The 17,851-nt window shown below is 44.0% G+C and overlaps 1 protein-coding gene across 7 annotated transcripts in view; it reads left to right on the forward strand.

Moving 5' to 3' along the window:
- The window catches only part of ARHGEF3 (Rho guanine nucleotide exchange factor 3), a 304,214-nt gene that overhangs the window by 112,963 nt on the left and 173,400 nt on the right, over positions 1–17,851 (forward strand). The window contains exon 1 of one of the 7 annotated variants that reach the window (XM_015063210.3): positions 13,189–13,759. The exons of 5 other annotated variants lie outside the window; for them this stretch is intronic. In XM_015063210.3, the coding sequence (XP_014918696.2) occupies positions 13,574–13,759 (186 nt within the window). In that variant the 5' untranslated portion in view covers positions 13,189–13,573. Of the gene's footprint in view, positions 1–13,188; positions 13,760–14,152; positions 16,470–17,851 lie in introns of those variants that run through there. One more of the 7 variants, XM_027039039.2, reaches the window with a different exon arrangement.

Genomic DNA, 17,851 nt, shown 5'->3' on the forward strand with positions numbered 1-17,851 from the left:
AAAGTGTGGCCCATGGGGCAGTAGCAGAAATAGCACCTGGGAGCTCATTAGAAATGCAGACTCTTGGAGCACCTGGGTGGCTCAGTTGGTTAGGCATCTGACTCTTGATCTCAGCTCAGGTCATATTCTCAGGGTCGTGAGTTCAAGCCGCACATTTGGTTCCGCGCTGAGTATGAAGCCTACTTTAAAAAAAAAAAAAAAAAAAAAAAGGAGTAGAATCTCAGGCTCTACCCCAGACCTGAATCAGAATCAGCATTTTAACAGGCTCCTCAGCTGATGTGTGGCACAGGAAGGTTTGAGAAACACTGTGATTATTTTTTTTAATTTTTTTTAATGTTTATTCATTTTTGAGAGACAGAGCATGAGTGAGGAAGGGGCAAAGAGAGGGAGACACGGAATCCAAAGCAGGCTCCAGGCTCTCAGCCATCAGCACAGAAACTGATGTGGGGCTTGAACTCACGAACTGCGAGATCATGACCTCAGCTGAAGTCAGTCGCTCAACTGACTGAGCCACCCAGGCACCCCAAGAAACACTGATTCTTAGGGCAGTCTACATTTGGCTTGCAGATACTGTCAGCGCAATAGAGGTTTCATGTGAAAGTCTTCGGTCAGGATTTGGGGGTTATGGAAATTGACATGTGGTTTGTCCTCTTCCTCTGCTAAAAGAAAGTAGAGCCCTGGTGAATTCCAGTTAACCAGTACTCAGGACTCTAGCCACTTAGTACAAATCCTTCTGTGATTCGGATATAGTAAAAGTGGCCAGATGCAGGGTTGAAAATTCTGGTAACCCCACTCTCCTCACTGTACCATCCTTCCACCCCTGGGAGTACCCAAATCATAGCATTCTTTGTCCATGGAAAGGTCCTCCTGGAATTCTCCCTCTGATGCAGATGATGTATTTTTTTTTTCTCATAATGTGCCTTTCACTGATCTAGTAGGTGTCCTGTGTTGTCCTGGGCAGCTGGACCACCACGCCCTGACCTGTGACTCATAGGCAAGACAGCACTATGTGATAAAAGAGGTCGGGGGGAGCGGTCCATTCCACCTCTGGGCACTGAGGCCCGTGTGTTATGTAATGCATTTCCTGACTTTAATTATTTACCAGTCTTGCCCTGCCTGTCCCCTGTCCTGGCTACTATTTGCCTTGTTCTGCAACAGAGGAATTTGACCTCTCCAGGGTTTAAATCTCACTCAACCCTGCTATTTCTCAGTATGGTTTTTCCTCAGATGGCAGTTCGCTGGGGGCAGAGGCAGATTTTCCAAACTCCACTGTGGCTCAGGTCGTCAAGTATGTCTTCATATAGAGAGAGATTTGGGCAGAGGCTAAGCTGATTACAGGGCTCAAGTGAGGCCCTGAACACATTTCAGATTTGGAATGCAAATTGTTGTCTGCAGTAATTATAGCTTGTGCCATGGCCCTGCTCGGCCCCCATGGTCATTACCCTGGTGCAGAATAAACAGCTTCGTGCTTTCAGAGTGGGAGGTAATGAGGGGGAGAGGGGCGCTTGAGAGACATTAAGGGTGTTTCAGAGCCCATCCACAAGTCTGAGTAGGACAGACCCAGATGTGTGTTGGGATGCCAACCGCTGACAAACTCTGTGACCCATGGACCAGGAATTCAACCTCTCTGAGCCTCAGGGTCCTCCAGTCTTTGCCTCGGAAGGTTGCCATGGTGATGAGATGGTGATGATGTGATAAACATTCATCATGGTGCCTGACACCTGGGAGGTGCTGAACGAGTGGGAGTTTCATGGCCTAGCAGGTGCCATAAGGGCAGGGATCTGTCACACCCTTCTTAAATGGCAATTCCCACACACACATCAGTTACCCCTTCATCCCGCAGAGGGACTATGGTGCCTCCTTCTCATGCTTCACAGGTGTGCAGAATTGACAGAGGCTTAGAGTACTGGTTTTGGGTCAGACCTCCTGCAGGTGAGTCTAGCTGTGTACCCTTTGGCAGTTTGATTAACATCTCTGAGCCATGGGATTTTCTTGTTTGTAAAATAGACATCATAATTGTGTATGATTTACTGTGTTGTGGGGGAAGATTATCTGTGAAAAATGCATGTAAAGTTGAATGCCAGTACTTGACTTAATGTGTGATGGAGGTACTATTGCTGTCCCCCTTGCACAGATGAGGAAATCAAGGTTTTAAGGACTAAGTGACTCCCCCAAGTCTGTGGCTCATGTGTGGTGGAGCCTAGACTCTGGCTCAGCAAACTGCTTATAAGTTTCACATTAGTGTCAGTGTCACTGGCCTAAAGGTGTTCAGAAATCACCGCATGAGTATTGCCAGCATCTGCTCCCAGGGCTCTACCCCTCAGACCTCTCATTTTTGTTGACAAATTCTTTTATTTATTTATTTATTTATTTATTTATTTATTTATTTATTTAATTTTTGAGAGACAGAGAGAGAGAGGGGTGAGGGGTAGAGGGAGAGAGAGACAGAATCTTAAGCAGGCTCCATGCTGAGCATAGAGCCCGATGTGGGGCTCAATCTCATAACCCTAGAATCAGGACCTGAGCCGAAATCAAGAGTGAGACGCTCAACCAATTGAGCCACCCAGGCCTCCCGACAAATTCTTTCTCAAATTAGGTTAGAGTAGGTGATAATAACATTATTATTTACTATATTACATAATGTTATGTATAATGTAACATATTTCTATGTTAAATATAAATTTAACATTTAATTAAATGGAAATTTACATTTATATTAAAGTATAAATTTATATTGCCTTGTGTGGTGGATTCTCTTATTACCCCCATTTGACAGATGATAAAATGGAGGTAAAGAGAAGTTAAGTAAATCATCAGAAGTTACAGAGTAAGCATAGCACTGGGGTTTGAATTTGGGTTGTTTGACTCAGAATGTCTATTCCTAACCTCGGTGCTAAGCTGCTTTCATTGATTTCCAGTCTACTTCCCAGATGCTATGCCCCGCCACCTTGGCTGGCCTTGGGGTTCCCAGACCTCCTCAGCCGCAAACGAGGGCCTGTTACTATGTGCTTGGCCTTACCTAGCCTCAGAGGGTGGTTCTGAGGACCCTTCTCACAAGCCCCAGGTGCTCATTCAACACAGGAGGCCATATGTGCCTCAACCTTGTACATTTAAAAAAAAATAAAAATCAGCCTTTCATTTTAATAATGACACAACCCAGAGGTGAGGTTCCTGTTATCACACTGGGAGAATCTGGGCAAAGGTGATTGGAGTTGTAGAGTCAAGTGGCGGGGAATTCCTTCTTTTCTCCATAAATTACTGATGTGAGAGCTCTGTGTAATTTCACATTCTGGGAGAGAATGGCTGTGCTTAACTCCTGTTGGGAGAGGAAATTTATCTCACTTTTCATTCAGCAAGGAGAGGGAGTTAGGAATCATAGAAATGGAATTTTGTTGTTGTTGTTAAATTCCTGGCTTTGAGCTGATATATATGTGTACTTTAAAATAGGAAATAAGGGGCAAAGACATATCACCAGTATTATATAGTCATGGCCCCTGTTCTTAACAAAAAGAATTGATATCTGGTCGTGTGTCTGTTCTTGCTGAAAATCTTGCTCTCATTCGCCATTTTCCACAGGATACGGTTGGAATTTCTACCTTGGCTCCAACCTTCTCATCTCCCAGCCTTCATACCCCATCCCTGCCACAGCTCTTTAAACATCTCCCCACCTCTCTCCTTTGCTCTGGCTACCCTCTCCTCAGCCTGGCACCTCCTACACATCCCTAATGAACTGCTCCAATAGCTCTTTTGCTGGGGGGAACCTGAGAATTGTCCCTGGCTGCTTCCTCAGTGTTCCTGCTATTCCAAGCCATGGAACACAACAGATTGAGCAGCAAGCATTGTTTGCAATTCTGCGTTCCTTCTGGCCCGTGAGTTCTCCTGTGATATTTTTGTATGCCCAACGCTTTGAGTACAGAGCTGGGCACTTTTCTGTTGAACGAAGGACCCCTGTGCCCTCTTTACACATGCCTGGCTGCGTTTCTTCCCTAAGCAGGGTCTGTGGATAATAGAAGAACCGGTGATAGAGCTGGAACATCAGGCTGTAGGCTCCATGAGAACGGAGTCTGTCCTGTTGCTGCAGAGTCTACACTGTGGTTGATGTTCGTTTAGTCGCTATCAGACAACTGCTTGAATGAACGCTGTGGTAATGAGCCATGTTACAGACCTACATTCAAATCCCTATCCCACCACTGCTGAGCTTGGACAACTTCCTTAACCCCTCTGAACCTGCTTCCTCATCTATATAAGCTAAGGATAATAAAAGTACCTATCTCATAGAGTGGTCATAAAATGAAATGTTTAATGTCTGGTGCATAGCAGGCTTCCAATCAGTGGTGGTTGTTAATGTTATTAATAATTAAATACATTAATCAATCACAGGATATATGCTGGAAAGAGAATCAACAGGGTGTCATTTAGAGGATAAGATGGTGGGACAGGGGAGTGGGATCCATTAGGCAGCTTGGGAGGCAAGGTTTCCTGTAAGCTGGGACCAAACTATGAGAAGAATCCTGCTGCATTGTGAAGATTTGGAGGAAAGAGTTTTCTGGAGAACACGTACAAAGGCCCTGGGGCAGGAAATACCTTGATGAGGAACAGAAAGTGTGACCAGAGCTTGGGAGAAGGAGGGAGAATACAATGAGGTAAGGTCTAGGGAGGAGACAGAGGCCAATTGATGTAGGGTCTTTGGGGCCAAGGGACAGTGTTTGGATTGAATTTGAAATGTGAAAGAAGTGATTCAATGCTTATGCTCAGAATCATTCTGTGGGATCAGATTTTGGATGACTTCAGCTTTAACCTATCTTGTTTTCTGTGTGTATGAACTAACCCCTAGCAATAAAACCCAGGTTTATTTTTGTTTTTGTTTTGAGAGATTGCACCAGCAGGGGAGGGACATAGGGAGAGAGGGACAGAGGATCCAAAGCAGGCTCTGTGCTGACAGCAGTGAGCCCAATGTGGGGCTATGATCTCACTAGCTATGAGATCATGACCTAAGCTAAAGTAGGATGCTCAACTGACCAAGCCACCCAGGTACCCCCAAACCCAGTTCTGATTGATTTAAGCAGAAAAGGAATTTATTATTTACTACAGGATATAAGACACTCAGAAAATTGGGGAAGTATTAGGAAACCAGGAACAACCTCAAATTACACCACCAAACATTTCCTACAAGCACACCATTGCTGCCACTGCTGGGTGGATGTAGATAGCATGGGTTGTGCCAACTAATGTGGCTGTGCAGTCAGCACTCACTGCTGCCACTGTGAGCTGCTGCCACCCCCACAGGAATAGAATTTGCAGTGTCCCTGCTGTTCGCACACTGGCTTTTGATGCCAAGTCTGGGGTCCGGGTATCTGATTGGCTGAGCCTAGCTCATGCTCTCATTCCCTAGCTGCAAGGGAGGCTGGGAAAGAAAGTGTGTGGCACCCTTATCTCTTTTGGTAGAACAAGAGCTCTCGTTCATGGGTTGGGGCTTTCCCAAACCTAGGAAGACCTTTGAACTGCAGAGTGTCCAGAGGGATAAATGTCCCTCACAGAGACATGTGGAATAAGTGACTCATGGAGAGTCCCTTGGCCTCAGCAGCTTTCATCAATAGGTGGTAGCACTTTAAGAAAGTCCAGACTGCCTTTCTCTTAGACAATGATTTAAGAAAAATAGTGCCAAATTTGGAAGCAACTATTTCTCAATCCGTTGAGAGGCTAGGAACTATTTTTTTTAATTAGTTTAATTTGTGCAGGTGTGTGGGGTAACATGTTTCCCCCATGTTTATCACAGATTTGCATTCCTGTTGGAAATGTCCTAGCCATTGTCAGAGCTTATAATTGCTTCTTGTTATGGCCACGTGGGGCTTATTGTCCAAGATTTTGCTGCAAAGTTTATTGTTTATCTTACACTGTCTCCAGGAAGCTGCATGCGGAAATCTCTGAGCCTTACCAGGAAGTCTGACTTAAAGGGACAGTTTCTAGGACAGAGCACTAACCAGGGAGAAGGCACTGAGCTTCCCGTGGGTGACAGCTGGAAGCCTTTTCTGAGTACTCCCCTCTTGGTTTGCTGGTTTGGATGATGCCTTTCTGATTCTGATTTAAGGAAAAAAGTGGCAGTATTTACTCTTCAAGCACACATGGATACACACCAACCAAAATAAAACAAAAAACCACTTTCACTGTGGTGTAGGCAGAATGAATGCTCTGAATCACAGGGGAAGACACACTTTTTCAATCTCTTGATATTTTCTTGGGAGGTGTTTTTATATTAGTCTTGAAGTTTTGAGAGAGACACGGGGATTTCAAGGAAGTCAGCATTATAACATTGAAAAAGTAAATAGGACTTAAGTTTTCACCACCTTCATATTTTTGTTTTTTTCTATTGGAATGAAGAAGGGAAACAGGAAACTGCAAACTTCCATTGCCTTTTTCTTCTTAGGTGTCCAGTTGTGACAGCTGTCATTCAAATCAGGATAAAAATAAAATTATTTCAGATTTGGTACCAACTTTTCAACTTGCTAGGAGGAAAATTTGAACCAATGTCCATAATTACACCAAAAAACCTCCTTGTCTGCTTGAAAAAAAATAAGTACAGAAATTAAGACTGTGCTCTTTTTGGCCTTTAAAAAAATTTTTTTTAAGTCTATTTATTTTTGAGAGAGAGAAAGAGAGGGGGACGGAGTATGAGCAGGGGACCAGTTGAGAAAGGGAGACACAGAATCCGAAGCAGGCTCCAGGCTCTGAGCTGTCAGCACAGAGCCCAATGTGGAGCTTGAACCCACAAACTGCGAGATTATGACCTGAGCTGAAGTAGGATGCTTAACTGACTGAGCGACCCAGGTGCCCCTCGCTCCCCCCCCTTTTTTTTTGGTCTTTGAAAAAATATTTTATTATGAAAAATTTAAACTCATGCAAAGAAATGGAAATGAGCTGAAGTAGGATGCTTAACTGACTGAGCGACCCAGGTGCCCCTCGCTCCCCCCCCCCTTTTTTTTGGTCTTTGAAAAAATATTTTATTATGAAAAATTTAAACTCATGCAAAGAAATGGAAAGAATAGTATAATGACCCCCAGTGGTCTCATCATCTTTTGTTCTGCTTTTAAACACATGTATCAGTTAGATTCCTACAGACCTCTCTACAACCCCTCAAGGGATAATGGAATCATTATTCCTGTTTCACAGATGAGGAAACTAAGGGTCAAGGAAGCTAAGAAGGGAGTTACCGGGTCATTCAGCTAGTCAATGGTAGAGCCAGAGATCACAGAGCTTCTGCACCAATTTGCTGTTCATTGTTGCAGCCAGCTAAGCTGTTCCCAGAGATTATCCTTACAGAGAAATCTGGAGTCAAAATAATGATGAAAAACTGTTTTATAAAAGTTATTTCTACTTTTGTTATATATTTTTAATTCAGAAATTAAGTTTGTCAAGACTTGTTTTTCGATACGAGCACATTCCTTTTTAAAATCCTCCTGAGTATTCAGGTGTTAGGAATACCACTGCTCATATTCATATTTTCCACTTCTAATCAATCTTGACAGTATAACGCCAAATAGTAACTCTCATTTCCAAGTAAGGAAGCTCTTTGGCTGATAGATATCAGCTAATCAGTTTTTAAGCCTTTCTTTTTTCTAAGATCGGGCAGAGGTCAGCAACCCACTGGAGTTTCACTTTTAACTGACAGTATAACAAAGAGGTGTTGACAGTCCTTTGAAAAAGCTGTACTCAGGGTGTTCGTGTTTCTGAGCAATGAATTGAATGGGCTTATTTGCTAGTGCCTCATCTGTGGCATGTGCAAGTTCTTCAGGCTATCCTTGCTTGTGTTCATAAAGGAGGTGGGGCCCCAGAGACCAGGCCTGTGGCCGCTTCACAGCACACATCAGAAGGCAGCTCTCTGTATTTCTCATTTGCTTTTTTTAAAATAGCTGTCGATGTGCCGGTTGCCAAAATAATGTGAGGAATTTGATTATAAAAGTTCAGATTTGTTTTGAGAGAAAAAATACAGTGCTCCAGCTATTGCTCGTAACAAACCAGCAAGATAAGCATCCAAGATTAGCCATGATTAGCAGTCTGTTGAGGCTTCCATGTTCAAGCCTCATTTATTTTTAGTGCTTGTGTTGAAACCATAGATGAAGACTTTTCTATTTATTCATTCTTGACCTTGGGCAGCCAGGTTTGCTCCCACATTCTTCTCATCATTTTGTAATCTTGTTGAGCTGGGATATTAAGCAGGGCTCTAGAACAGCATCAACATTTTTAAATGGTCAGAAGTCTCTTGAGTTAAACCATCTTGCATCCAGCCAGCCTTGGCTTGGAATGGGGTCTGGACCCCCCATTTGTCAGTGATTCATGGTGAAGAGGCCAGAGTAGTTGTTCAAGTTTTGCTTGGATTAACCACATTGCCAACACTGAGGAGTAAATATGAAGACATTCAGTAAGAGTGCATGACTGCAAGTAACTTCCAGGCTCTAAATACTTGAAAGTTCTGTTTATTTCTCACTGAGTTGCTATGCATTTTGCCTTCATCTCAACCTAGTAACACCAACCAGTATCACCCTACCTCCCCTGCCCATCACGACACAAATTTTTGCTTTTTCTTAGTCTTACTTGAATTCGATAACAGCTTCCAAAGCCTAAGATCTGTGAAATAATGATTTTATGATACTGGAGACTTGGTTAAATCAATGTGCAATACACCATTTTAATCTGATCCCTGCTACCATCCCATTTTCGTGAGATTGGGTCACTACCGATTTCTCCATTCAGTTTGTGGAATCATTTTAAAATGTCAGGCTTCAAATGGAATATGGTCAAAGACCCTGAAATTCCCAGCCAAGACCAAGCTTGTGGCTTCTTGGGTACAAATAAGAAAGGGATTGAAGAACCAGAGTAAAATTCAAATGGAGAAAACCCCCATTAGTCACCAGCTTTTAATGAAGTCAGTTCTACTGAAAGTTCACCATTTTATTTTGTGTAAATGAACTGATCACAACCCTGATGAATATGTTTCTTGTAACATTTTTGGTGAGAAAACTGCTTGAAACTTCTCAACAGAAAATGCTGTGAGCTATATAGAATGACAGCCCAGGGAAACATATCACTTTGAATTCCAGCATCATGAAGAAGCATGTGGTAGTGTCTTAGGTAGGTCTGCATTCTGACACTGGTTTCTTTAACGTCCAATACGAAGGTGCCAGCAGTATGGTTATTTAACCAGATGTTGGAGAACAGGGGCCAGTTTTTGCATTATAGGTACCTTATGGGTATTTCCCCATTATAAATATATAATGATTCAGCTCCACACACTTAAAGAAAAACATTATACCCTGAGAACCTACGCCCCCAGAATTTCATAGTTTTTTTTTTCTTTTTAGCATTTCACTCTGATCTGATCTATGTAGAATTTATTTTGGATAGTGTGAAGTAGAGCTTTAAAAGGAGGCTTTTCTTTCCAAGAAATGAATTATCCCATTTGTTAGCGATCCTTTTCTCCTCCAGTGGTTTGCGGTCCAACATTTATTATATGTCAAATTCCAGAATATCCTGGGGCAGGTTTCTGGCTGTCTGCTCCAGAGGCTGTATGCATATAACAGGAGCTTGGAAGTCAGCCCACCCAGGCTCCACTCCCGACCCTGCCACCTCTAGGCTCTCTTGGGCAGGCTCCTGCCACCTGTTTGAGTCTCAGTTTTTAAAAATCTGTACAGTAGAGATAACAGTGAGTCCTCTCTCAGGACACTTGTGAAGGTCAAGTGAAAAACGGCAGAGCAAGTTCCCCTGTGAAAACATAAAAAATCTGCAGTCACCGTTTATAGTTTTAGTAACTGTGGCTTTAGGATGTTTTAATATCTGCACACAGGTGCACTTTCATCATGAATTATGTTCTCAGTGTTGATGGAGCTAAGACTAAGTAACTGAGAGGCGACATTTCAAGTGCATCTTTCATGTTTGCAGAATGTTCACAGGCCAGGGGCTAATGAATTCAGGTACTTCCATACCACAGCGTGCTCTGCAGTATGGGTCTAAAATGTGTATGAGGTGGAAGGATGCTCTGGATGTTAAGTGAAAAAAGCAAATGGTAGGATAATGTTACCATTCCATTTTTGAAAAATACAAACAAAAAATAAAGTGTGTACACAGCAACTTGTGTGTGTTTAGACACAAGGAAGTGTCTGGAAGAACTGCCAAATTGGTGGCACTTGGGTCAAATCCAGTCAGCAACTGTGTTTTGTGTGGTCTGTATAGAACTTTTTATTTTATTTGTTTGTTTGTTTGTTTGTTTGTTTATTTATATGAAATTTATTGTCAAATTGTTTTCTATACAATACCCAGTGCTCATCCCAACAGGTGCCCTCCTCAATACCCATCACCTACCCACTCCTCCCTCCCACCCCCCATAAACCCTCAGTTTGTTCTCACTTTTAAAAAGTCTCTTATGTTTTGGCTCCCTCCCTCTCTAACCATTTTTTTTCCATCCCCTCCCCCATGGTCTTCTGTCACTTTTTGAAATAAAGAATTTGTTGCCAGCATTTTAAAAATTGTGAGATTTTGTATTAACCTGGAGTTTCCAGCTTCTCTTGAAAAGTTGGAATGTCTGGCCCCCAGTAAGCTGGAGCTGACTGAGGGCCAATACACTCAGTGGTGCCCTAGGGCCCACCCCGGCTTTCCTTTCAGGTACCTGACCCTTGGCCCTGAAGGCATTTGGGTTTATATCCCCCTTTATTGACAGCTGGCTTTGACATGGTTGCCTCTGGCAAGTGGGATTGGGGTGGACAAAAAAAATCAGGTCCTTTGGGAAGACTCACTTTTTTACGCTATATATTTATGTATGGTTTGAATGTATTATAATGATGCCATGTTACTTTTAAAATTTAAAAATTAGGGGTGCCTGGGTAGCTCAGTCAATGGAGCGTCCAACTACTGAATTTGGCTCAGGTCATGATCTCACGGTTAATGGGATTGAATCCCGTGTCGGGCTCTGTGCTGACAGCGCGTGGAGCCTGCTTGGGATTCTGTCTCTCCCTCTCTCTGCCCCTCCCCTGCTTGTGCTCTCTCTCTCAAAATAAATAGATAAACTTTAAAAAAATTAAAATTTAAAAATTAGTAGAAAAACATATTTGAATGCTTGGTAGCATCGTAGGTGCCATGGAGAGAAAACCCAATTTACTGTTCCTTTATAAGCTGCCATTATAAAGCTAAAAATGAACTTGAGCTCTGAACAGCAGGAACATCTTATTATTGAAAGTTTCCTCCAAGATGCCCTCTGCGTGGACCAATTTCTTGCTTCTAGTCAAAGCAGGGCTGTGAGAGGAAATGGCCGTGCCCTGTTCTTTCCTTCCTTTTCCTCTGCCAGGGCACCTGCTGGCTCTCCTGCCCTTCCTGCCTCCTTCACTGCTACCTGCCCTGGGACCCACTCAAGTTCCACCTCTTCCACGAAGTGCTGCAGCCCACGGGTTTCGGTTCTTCTTTCTTATTCATAGTCAGCAGCCAGAAGTCAGGCTTCATCATTCTCAGATCCGTTGATGTGAATGTGCCCTCCCTCCCCTAGAAAAGAAATAAAGTCTAGTGTGTGCCGTGGTCGTTTCACATTTCCTTTGGATCCTCATTGGGGTGATCCTGGCCCTGGTTTCTGGGGCTCAATTAAGTGGCTTGTTTGAAAATCCTCCAGCAGAGTAGTGGCTGGGCTTCTGGGAACCTCCATGGGTCCTCAGGAGATTGACATTCTTCATTAGCTGAGCTGTTTCCAGAGCTGGCTAATCTCAGCTTGTTTTCAGGCCTGTAAGAATTCAGACCCCTTTCTATGCAGGAGGCTAGGGTAAGAGGCCATTTTAGGAACGCCTTCCCTCCCTCCCCGACCAGCCACCACCTACCCCAGGCTTGCTTTGTGGGGAGTCAGACTTTTGTAAATAGGGGATCCCAAGATTGAGCTGAAGTCCACCTTTTGTGGGCACTGCTGTTTTTGGGGGGGTTTTTTGACATGCATCGCCAAGTATTTCCTGAGTGCCAGACCTGGTAGGTACCACATGTGGGCTTTGAGGTGACCCAGGTGGTTGCCTGAAAGGGCTGAGCTTTTTCATGGTGATTTCACTTCCTTCTTTCTCCAAACAGATAGGACACCTTCAGGCTCCTTGAAGCAAGACCCAAGCCTGTCAGAGCAGTGCTTTCAAAGCATTTGCTTTTCTTGCAAAGCACCCCGTGGATCTGCACTTTCCTGCTGTTGCCCTTGCCAGTTCTTCTACCTAGAAAGCCCCTCAGATTTCTGCCCATGTGTCTCCTGCTCTGAGACACCTTCCCAGACTTTGTCCCCATAAAAAATACATTTGCTCAGCTCAGCTATTTCTTGGCTCCCTCAGTATTTTTTCTTGCAAACCCTGGCAGCCTTTAATTTGCTCTCTGATCATCAGTGGTTCATCTTTGTGCTTCCAGAGCCCAGTGCCTTCTTCTGTAACGTCTGCAGGGCCAAATGCACTCTTCAGAGGCCCTCTGTGAGGCACCAGGTCACTGCAGCGTGAGGATGGAGAGAGCCTGCTTTCTTGTCCGCTCTAGAGTTGAGTCTTGGATTGAAGCTCGTTCTCTCTTTGCTGGGTCCCCCACTTTGCTCAGGGCTGAGACAAGTGCAGGCTCTTAAAAGTCTGTGCATTTGTAAGACAGCCTCGGGGAAACCTTTGCCTGAATCTTTGCAGCTAAGAGTTGCAGATCAAGTAGTACTCCACTAGCAAACTGAAAACTGAAAACAAATCATGGAAAGCTGCACCAGAATTATGTCTCCTTGGATCTGAGACCCACTGGTACTACGTAAGGAGGGTGAGGGTGTTGAATTGTTTGTGGAGAGGGGTTTTCACCTGAAACTGCAGGTCGCTGTGAGACAATCTGTGTCACCCAAGGAGTCTGGGTTTTGTAAAAGGCAGGTGACTCGGGCAAGGTGTTCATCCTTGTGAAAAGACCCCGTTTCATAAAATGAGAACTTTCAGCCATGAGTTATTCCCATAATAACTCTGAGAAAAGCAGTAAGGCCTTTTGTGATCCACATCAGAAGTAGAAAGGGAGGTTTCCAGAGGCAGCTATTTTGAAGGGGACTCTGAAGAGAAGATTTGTCTCAGGAAAAAAAAAAAAAAAAGAAAGAAAGAAAAAAGAAACGGATGGGTGTGGTATTTATCACCACTCTCATTTATTAGTTGCTATGAAATTGGGATTCAGTGAGGGCTCTGTGTCCTGGGCAGGGCTGCTGCCTCTTGGGTTAAGTTCAAGTGGACTATTGATTCCGCTCTGAAGACAGAGTTCTCCCAGCGTCCCTTCTCTCTCCGTCTCAGACTGATGTTTGGGTTTCGGTCTGCAAAGCTCCAGACTCAAGGCCCAAGATTCTAGCAGCGAACTCTTTCTTTAGAGCTGCCGGGAGTGCCCAGCATGGCTTTAGGTGGGGGTCCAGTGAGCATTGTTTCTTACGGGCTGGGGATTGCCAGCCAGACGCTGAATTTCTGGTGTGCCTCTGAATGCCTGAAGGCAGAGTGCTCTGAAAAAGCAGCAGCAGGCGAGGAAACCGCTGGAGGTGGGGAGCTTTGGCTGATGTGGTCTCAGCTTCTGACACTTTTAACTGATGGCCCCCTGTCACTTCCTGTCATGCAGCCCAAGTGGCGGGGAGGAGTTCCTTCAGGGAAACCATGCTCTGCTCAGCTCAGAGAATCCCGTCTGCTGGGCTCCGTTGCAGTTAGGGGCGGGGGACTCTGCGTGGATGAGGTCGGAGCGCCCCATGGTGTGGTGCTGCTTCTTTGTCCGGGCTCAGGTAAGCTCCCTGCGGCAGAGCCAGCCAGGGGTGGACCAGCTCCCGACTCCCACCCGTGCCTGGCTGGGTGGTGCCAGGAACTGAGGTGTGGGAGGGCGAAAATGCCATTTACCTCCCAAGAAAATGAGCAAGGAGCTGCTGTTCAAAGCACCTGGGATGATGGAGAGGGACTTCTGTGTCACTTTAGTGTGAATCAGGAAAGAGCTGTGTGGTTGTGTTTAAGACCACAAATGGTTGCTTGGTGGAGATAGTGAGTTAAGTGAGTGCCTAGCTGTTAGGGCTTCCTTTAGCATCTGTGATTGGAGGAGAGTGTGTGTGTGGTGGGGGGTGACTTACGCTCTTTGTTCCAGGATGCTAGTATTTTAATTTTTATAAGAGATGTGTTTTCAGTTAAGAGGGGAAAAGGGGGAAAAGGATGCATTTGGCCTGTGGTGTTTTTTGTTTGGGGAGTTTTTTAAAGTGTATTTCCAAGATCTTCTCTTCTCCTTTGGGTTGAAAGATGGCTGAAGTCAATTTTGGAAGTTCATTCTGTTTGGAACAACTTTTTTGTAGGTTTCCTTAAAGTGAGTCTCGGTATTTTCAATGTGTTCATCATTGAGAAGATGAAGTCAGATATTATCAGGGGAGATTCAGACTCACTGGCGTTCTCATTAAAGAGTGTTGGTGCCTGGTTTGGTTATATCTAAAGGAACGTCTGGAAATGTTACATTTTGATAGACTAAAGAGTGGTTAGGAGGCCTGATGGGTTACTCCCTCTGTCCCTGTTCTTTGTTTGTGGGTCGGTGTTTAGCTTTGGATAAGCTACCCCTGTTTTCCAAAGAAAATGTCTGTTGCTTTTTCTGTTTCTCTCACTGGAATCCTGAGACTGATTTTTGTGGTGCCAATTCCAACTTTCATATATGATTATTCTAGACATACATTTTTAATCTTTTCATGTGATTTGGGTGGTTTTGTCATTTTTCTCTTTTCCCATCTGACTCATCCAGCTGTTTGCTAACCTGATAAAGAATCATTTTTGAGCCTTTGAGATACAGAAATTGAGAGCATTTAAAATGACTTAGGACAGTTTAGTGATAGTTAATGCAACATAAATAAAAATAATACAGTATTATCTGGCATTTATTAGATACTTTTCACGTTAGTAAGCACTTACCCATGTTAGTTCACAGAATTCCTACAACACTATACAGTCGGCTGTTATTATTTTCAGAATGGTAAAACTGATATATAGAGAGGACAAATAATTTTCTCAAGGTCACCTAGCTGGTGAGCAGTGGGTCAGGCTTCAAGCTTAGGCAGAATGGATCCAAAAATGACATTCATAGCCAGTAGGTGCTACATGAGGATTTCCATTATGGGGCCCTTTCCACATCCACCTGCAGCATCTCAGTAACACTTTGCTTTCTTATCCTTTGGCAAATCAGCCCCTTTTAGTGGATGTTTGCTACGATCCAATTAGCGGCTACCTAAGAGACAACTAGGCAAATCACTACCTTATCTGGACTCAGCTTCCCTACCTGTCACATGGAAATTTCTCTAAACTCATTTTAGTTCTGACATGAATCTAAGGTATGCAAATATCTTCCACAAAAAGTAAAAAAGAATCCTCATATCCCTCCTATTTGGAAGTTAAATGAGTACATTTGAACATACATTTCCCAAGGACGTCAACAGGAACTTAAAATGTAACTCGCTGGGTAACTGTTGACCTTTATTTTGCTCTTGAAACTATTACTGAATAAATTTTTATTTCTTGGTTCTGACAGTCCCCAGAGAAAGAGTCTGGAGGAATTGAGGCTGGGTGTGGGAGGGTCAATTGGTAAGCGGATGTGGTGTAGAGAAAGGGACGGGAGAAACCTCGTAATCCATAATCCAGTTACGGAGATTATGGAGGAGAAATCTCATAAATCCATCTTCTGAGATTTGGCCAAAGTAGTTCTGCAATGGAGGGGAAATGGTAGAGTGTAATGATTAAGGACATGGGTTCTGGGACCACACAGATGTAGGTTTGCCTCCCAACTTTGCCTCTTACTAGCCATGTGATCCTAGGCATGTTACCAAATGTGAATCTGTTTTATGTTCTGTAAGATGGGGATAATAAATAGTGCCTACTTTATGGGATTGTCATGAGGAATAAGTGAAATGACTCATGGCAGTGCCTAGCACAGAGCCAGCACTCAGCAAATGTGATCCATGTCCCAGGTCTTATTGACCGTAGAATGTTGGTGGCCACTAGAGACATGAAGCCTGAGTGTGTAAAGGCTTAGCAACACCAGGGCTGTGAAACATCTTACCTACAGAGATGAACATGACCCTGGTTTGATTTTGTGGGGGAAAGGAAGCATACTCCACAGAAGGTCAATACTTCATGTTTTTTAAGTTTATTTATTCAGAGAGAGAGAGAGCACAGTCAGGGGATGGGCAGAGAGAGAAAGAGAGACAGAGAATCCCAAGCAGGCTCTGCACTGTCAGTGCAGAGCCTGATGCGGGGCTTGAACTCACAAACCATGAGATCGTGACCTAAGCCGAAATCCAGAGTCGGATGTTTAACCAACTGAGCCACCGAAGCACCCCTAGTCAGTGCTTCATTTTAAAACCCTGATTCCAGCCATGTTTTTACAGCTTGCGCAGAACACCAAGGGGAGTCATGAAAGGGGAAGCTGATTCAAACCAGATCCTAAAAAGGCCTCTCTTGATAGAACACTCAGAGGTATGACTCGGAGAGGCGAGGTCAGGGTGGTGACCCCGAGTGTCCACCGAGACAGAAACAATGGGTGACTTTAGGACCTAAATATAGACTATGTGGATGTCACTTAGGGAAACCAGTTCCCGATGCTGACCAGGGTGGGTGGGTCTCTTGGGAAGAGCTCTGGAAGCAGCCCCTGTGTGCCAAGCCTTGCTCTGTCGGCCCTCTTTTTCTGAATAATTCTGTCCATATTCTAGCTCCTCTGTATCTGTTGAGCATCTGCCTCTGTTTGGCAACCTTGTTTATGTCTTCAGCCCTTCCCTTCCAAGTCTTCCTTGTGGTGTTTACCACCTCTCTCCCTTGTTTCTTGCAGACCCCACCCAGCCCTCGCCAGAAACCCCAGGTGTTCTTGCCATTAGTGCTTGCTTCTCATGGAGCAGTATTAGGAGCTGGGTGGGAGTCAGGAGTTTGGGGTTCAAGGTCTAGGTTTTGCAGTTAACCTTGGGCAATGAGGAACCTCACTGGGTACCAAGTTCTTCAATGGAGACATCTCCTTTAAGAACCTGGATCCTGGAGATTAACCATCTGCGTTCAAATCCTCACTGCCGCTTGACCTTGGGCAAGTTCTTTACCTCTCTGAGCCTCAGTCACCTCACCTGCGAAATGGATACATGGCAGTATCTGCCTCAGTTAATATGAGGAGTTTATAAAATAATACCTGTGAAACCCTTAAAACAGTACATCTTGTCAGTGCTCAAAAATGCTAGCTATGATCGTAGTTGTGATCTGTAGAAAAATGAGACTTGAGCTGGGTCAGTGTTTCCTAGACTTCAGTCAAATTTTTCTCATTTCCATATTCTACTTGTACTATTATTTTTCACTTACTGTTTCTCTTTAAATTGTCCAGTTGTTATTTGTTATTTTTTAACTTCGGCTCATTCTAAAGAGGAATAGTCCTGCAGTCACTCAGTGCTCTAATGTGTTTCTTAAAACACATGATAGTAAATACATCTAGGTCTACTGCCTGTGGTCTGAAGTGATATGGTGTCTGCCCCAGGTCCACTTCCTGCACTTTGGTGTCTCTGAGCATCCGAGGCCCAGGTTGCTGCCTGCTACTGGTGTTCACAGTGCTCATCCCACCAGAATGAATAGTCTGCCCACCTTTTCATTCACCAGGCAGGCAGTGATACCATCACTGTAAAAAGCTCTTCTGGACAGTCTGCTCTAGACCTGTACTGTACTGTCTAATGACTACCATGAACCACGTGTGGGTACTGAGCACTTGAAATGTGGCTAGTCTGAACTGAGATATGTTCTAAGTAGATAATACACACTGAATTTCGAAGACTCCGTATGAAAAAGAGAATGTAAAATATCTTCTTAATTTTCATGTGGATAACATGTTG

Source organism: Acinonyx jubatus, chromosome A2 (genome assembly GCF_027475565.1).
Source record: "Acinonyx jubatus isolate Ajub_Pintada_27869175 chromosome A2, VMU_Ajub_asm_v1.0, whole genome shotgun sequence".
Taxonomy (NCBI): domain Eukaryota; kingdom Metazoa; phylum Chordata; class Mammalia; order Carnivora; family Felidae; genus Acinonyx; species Acinonyx jubatus.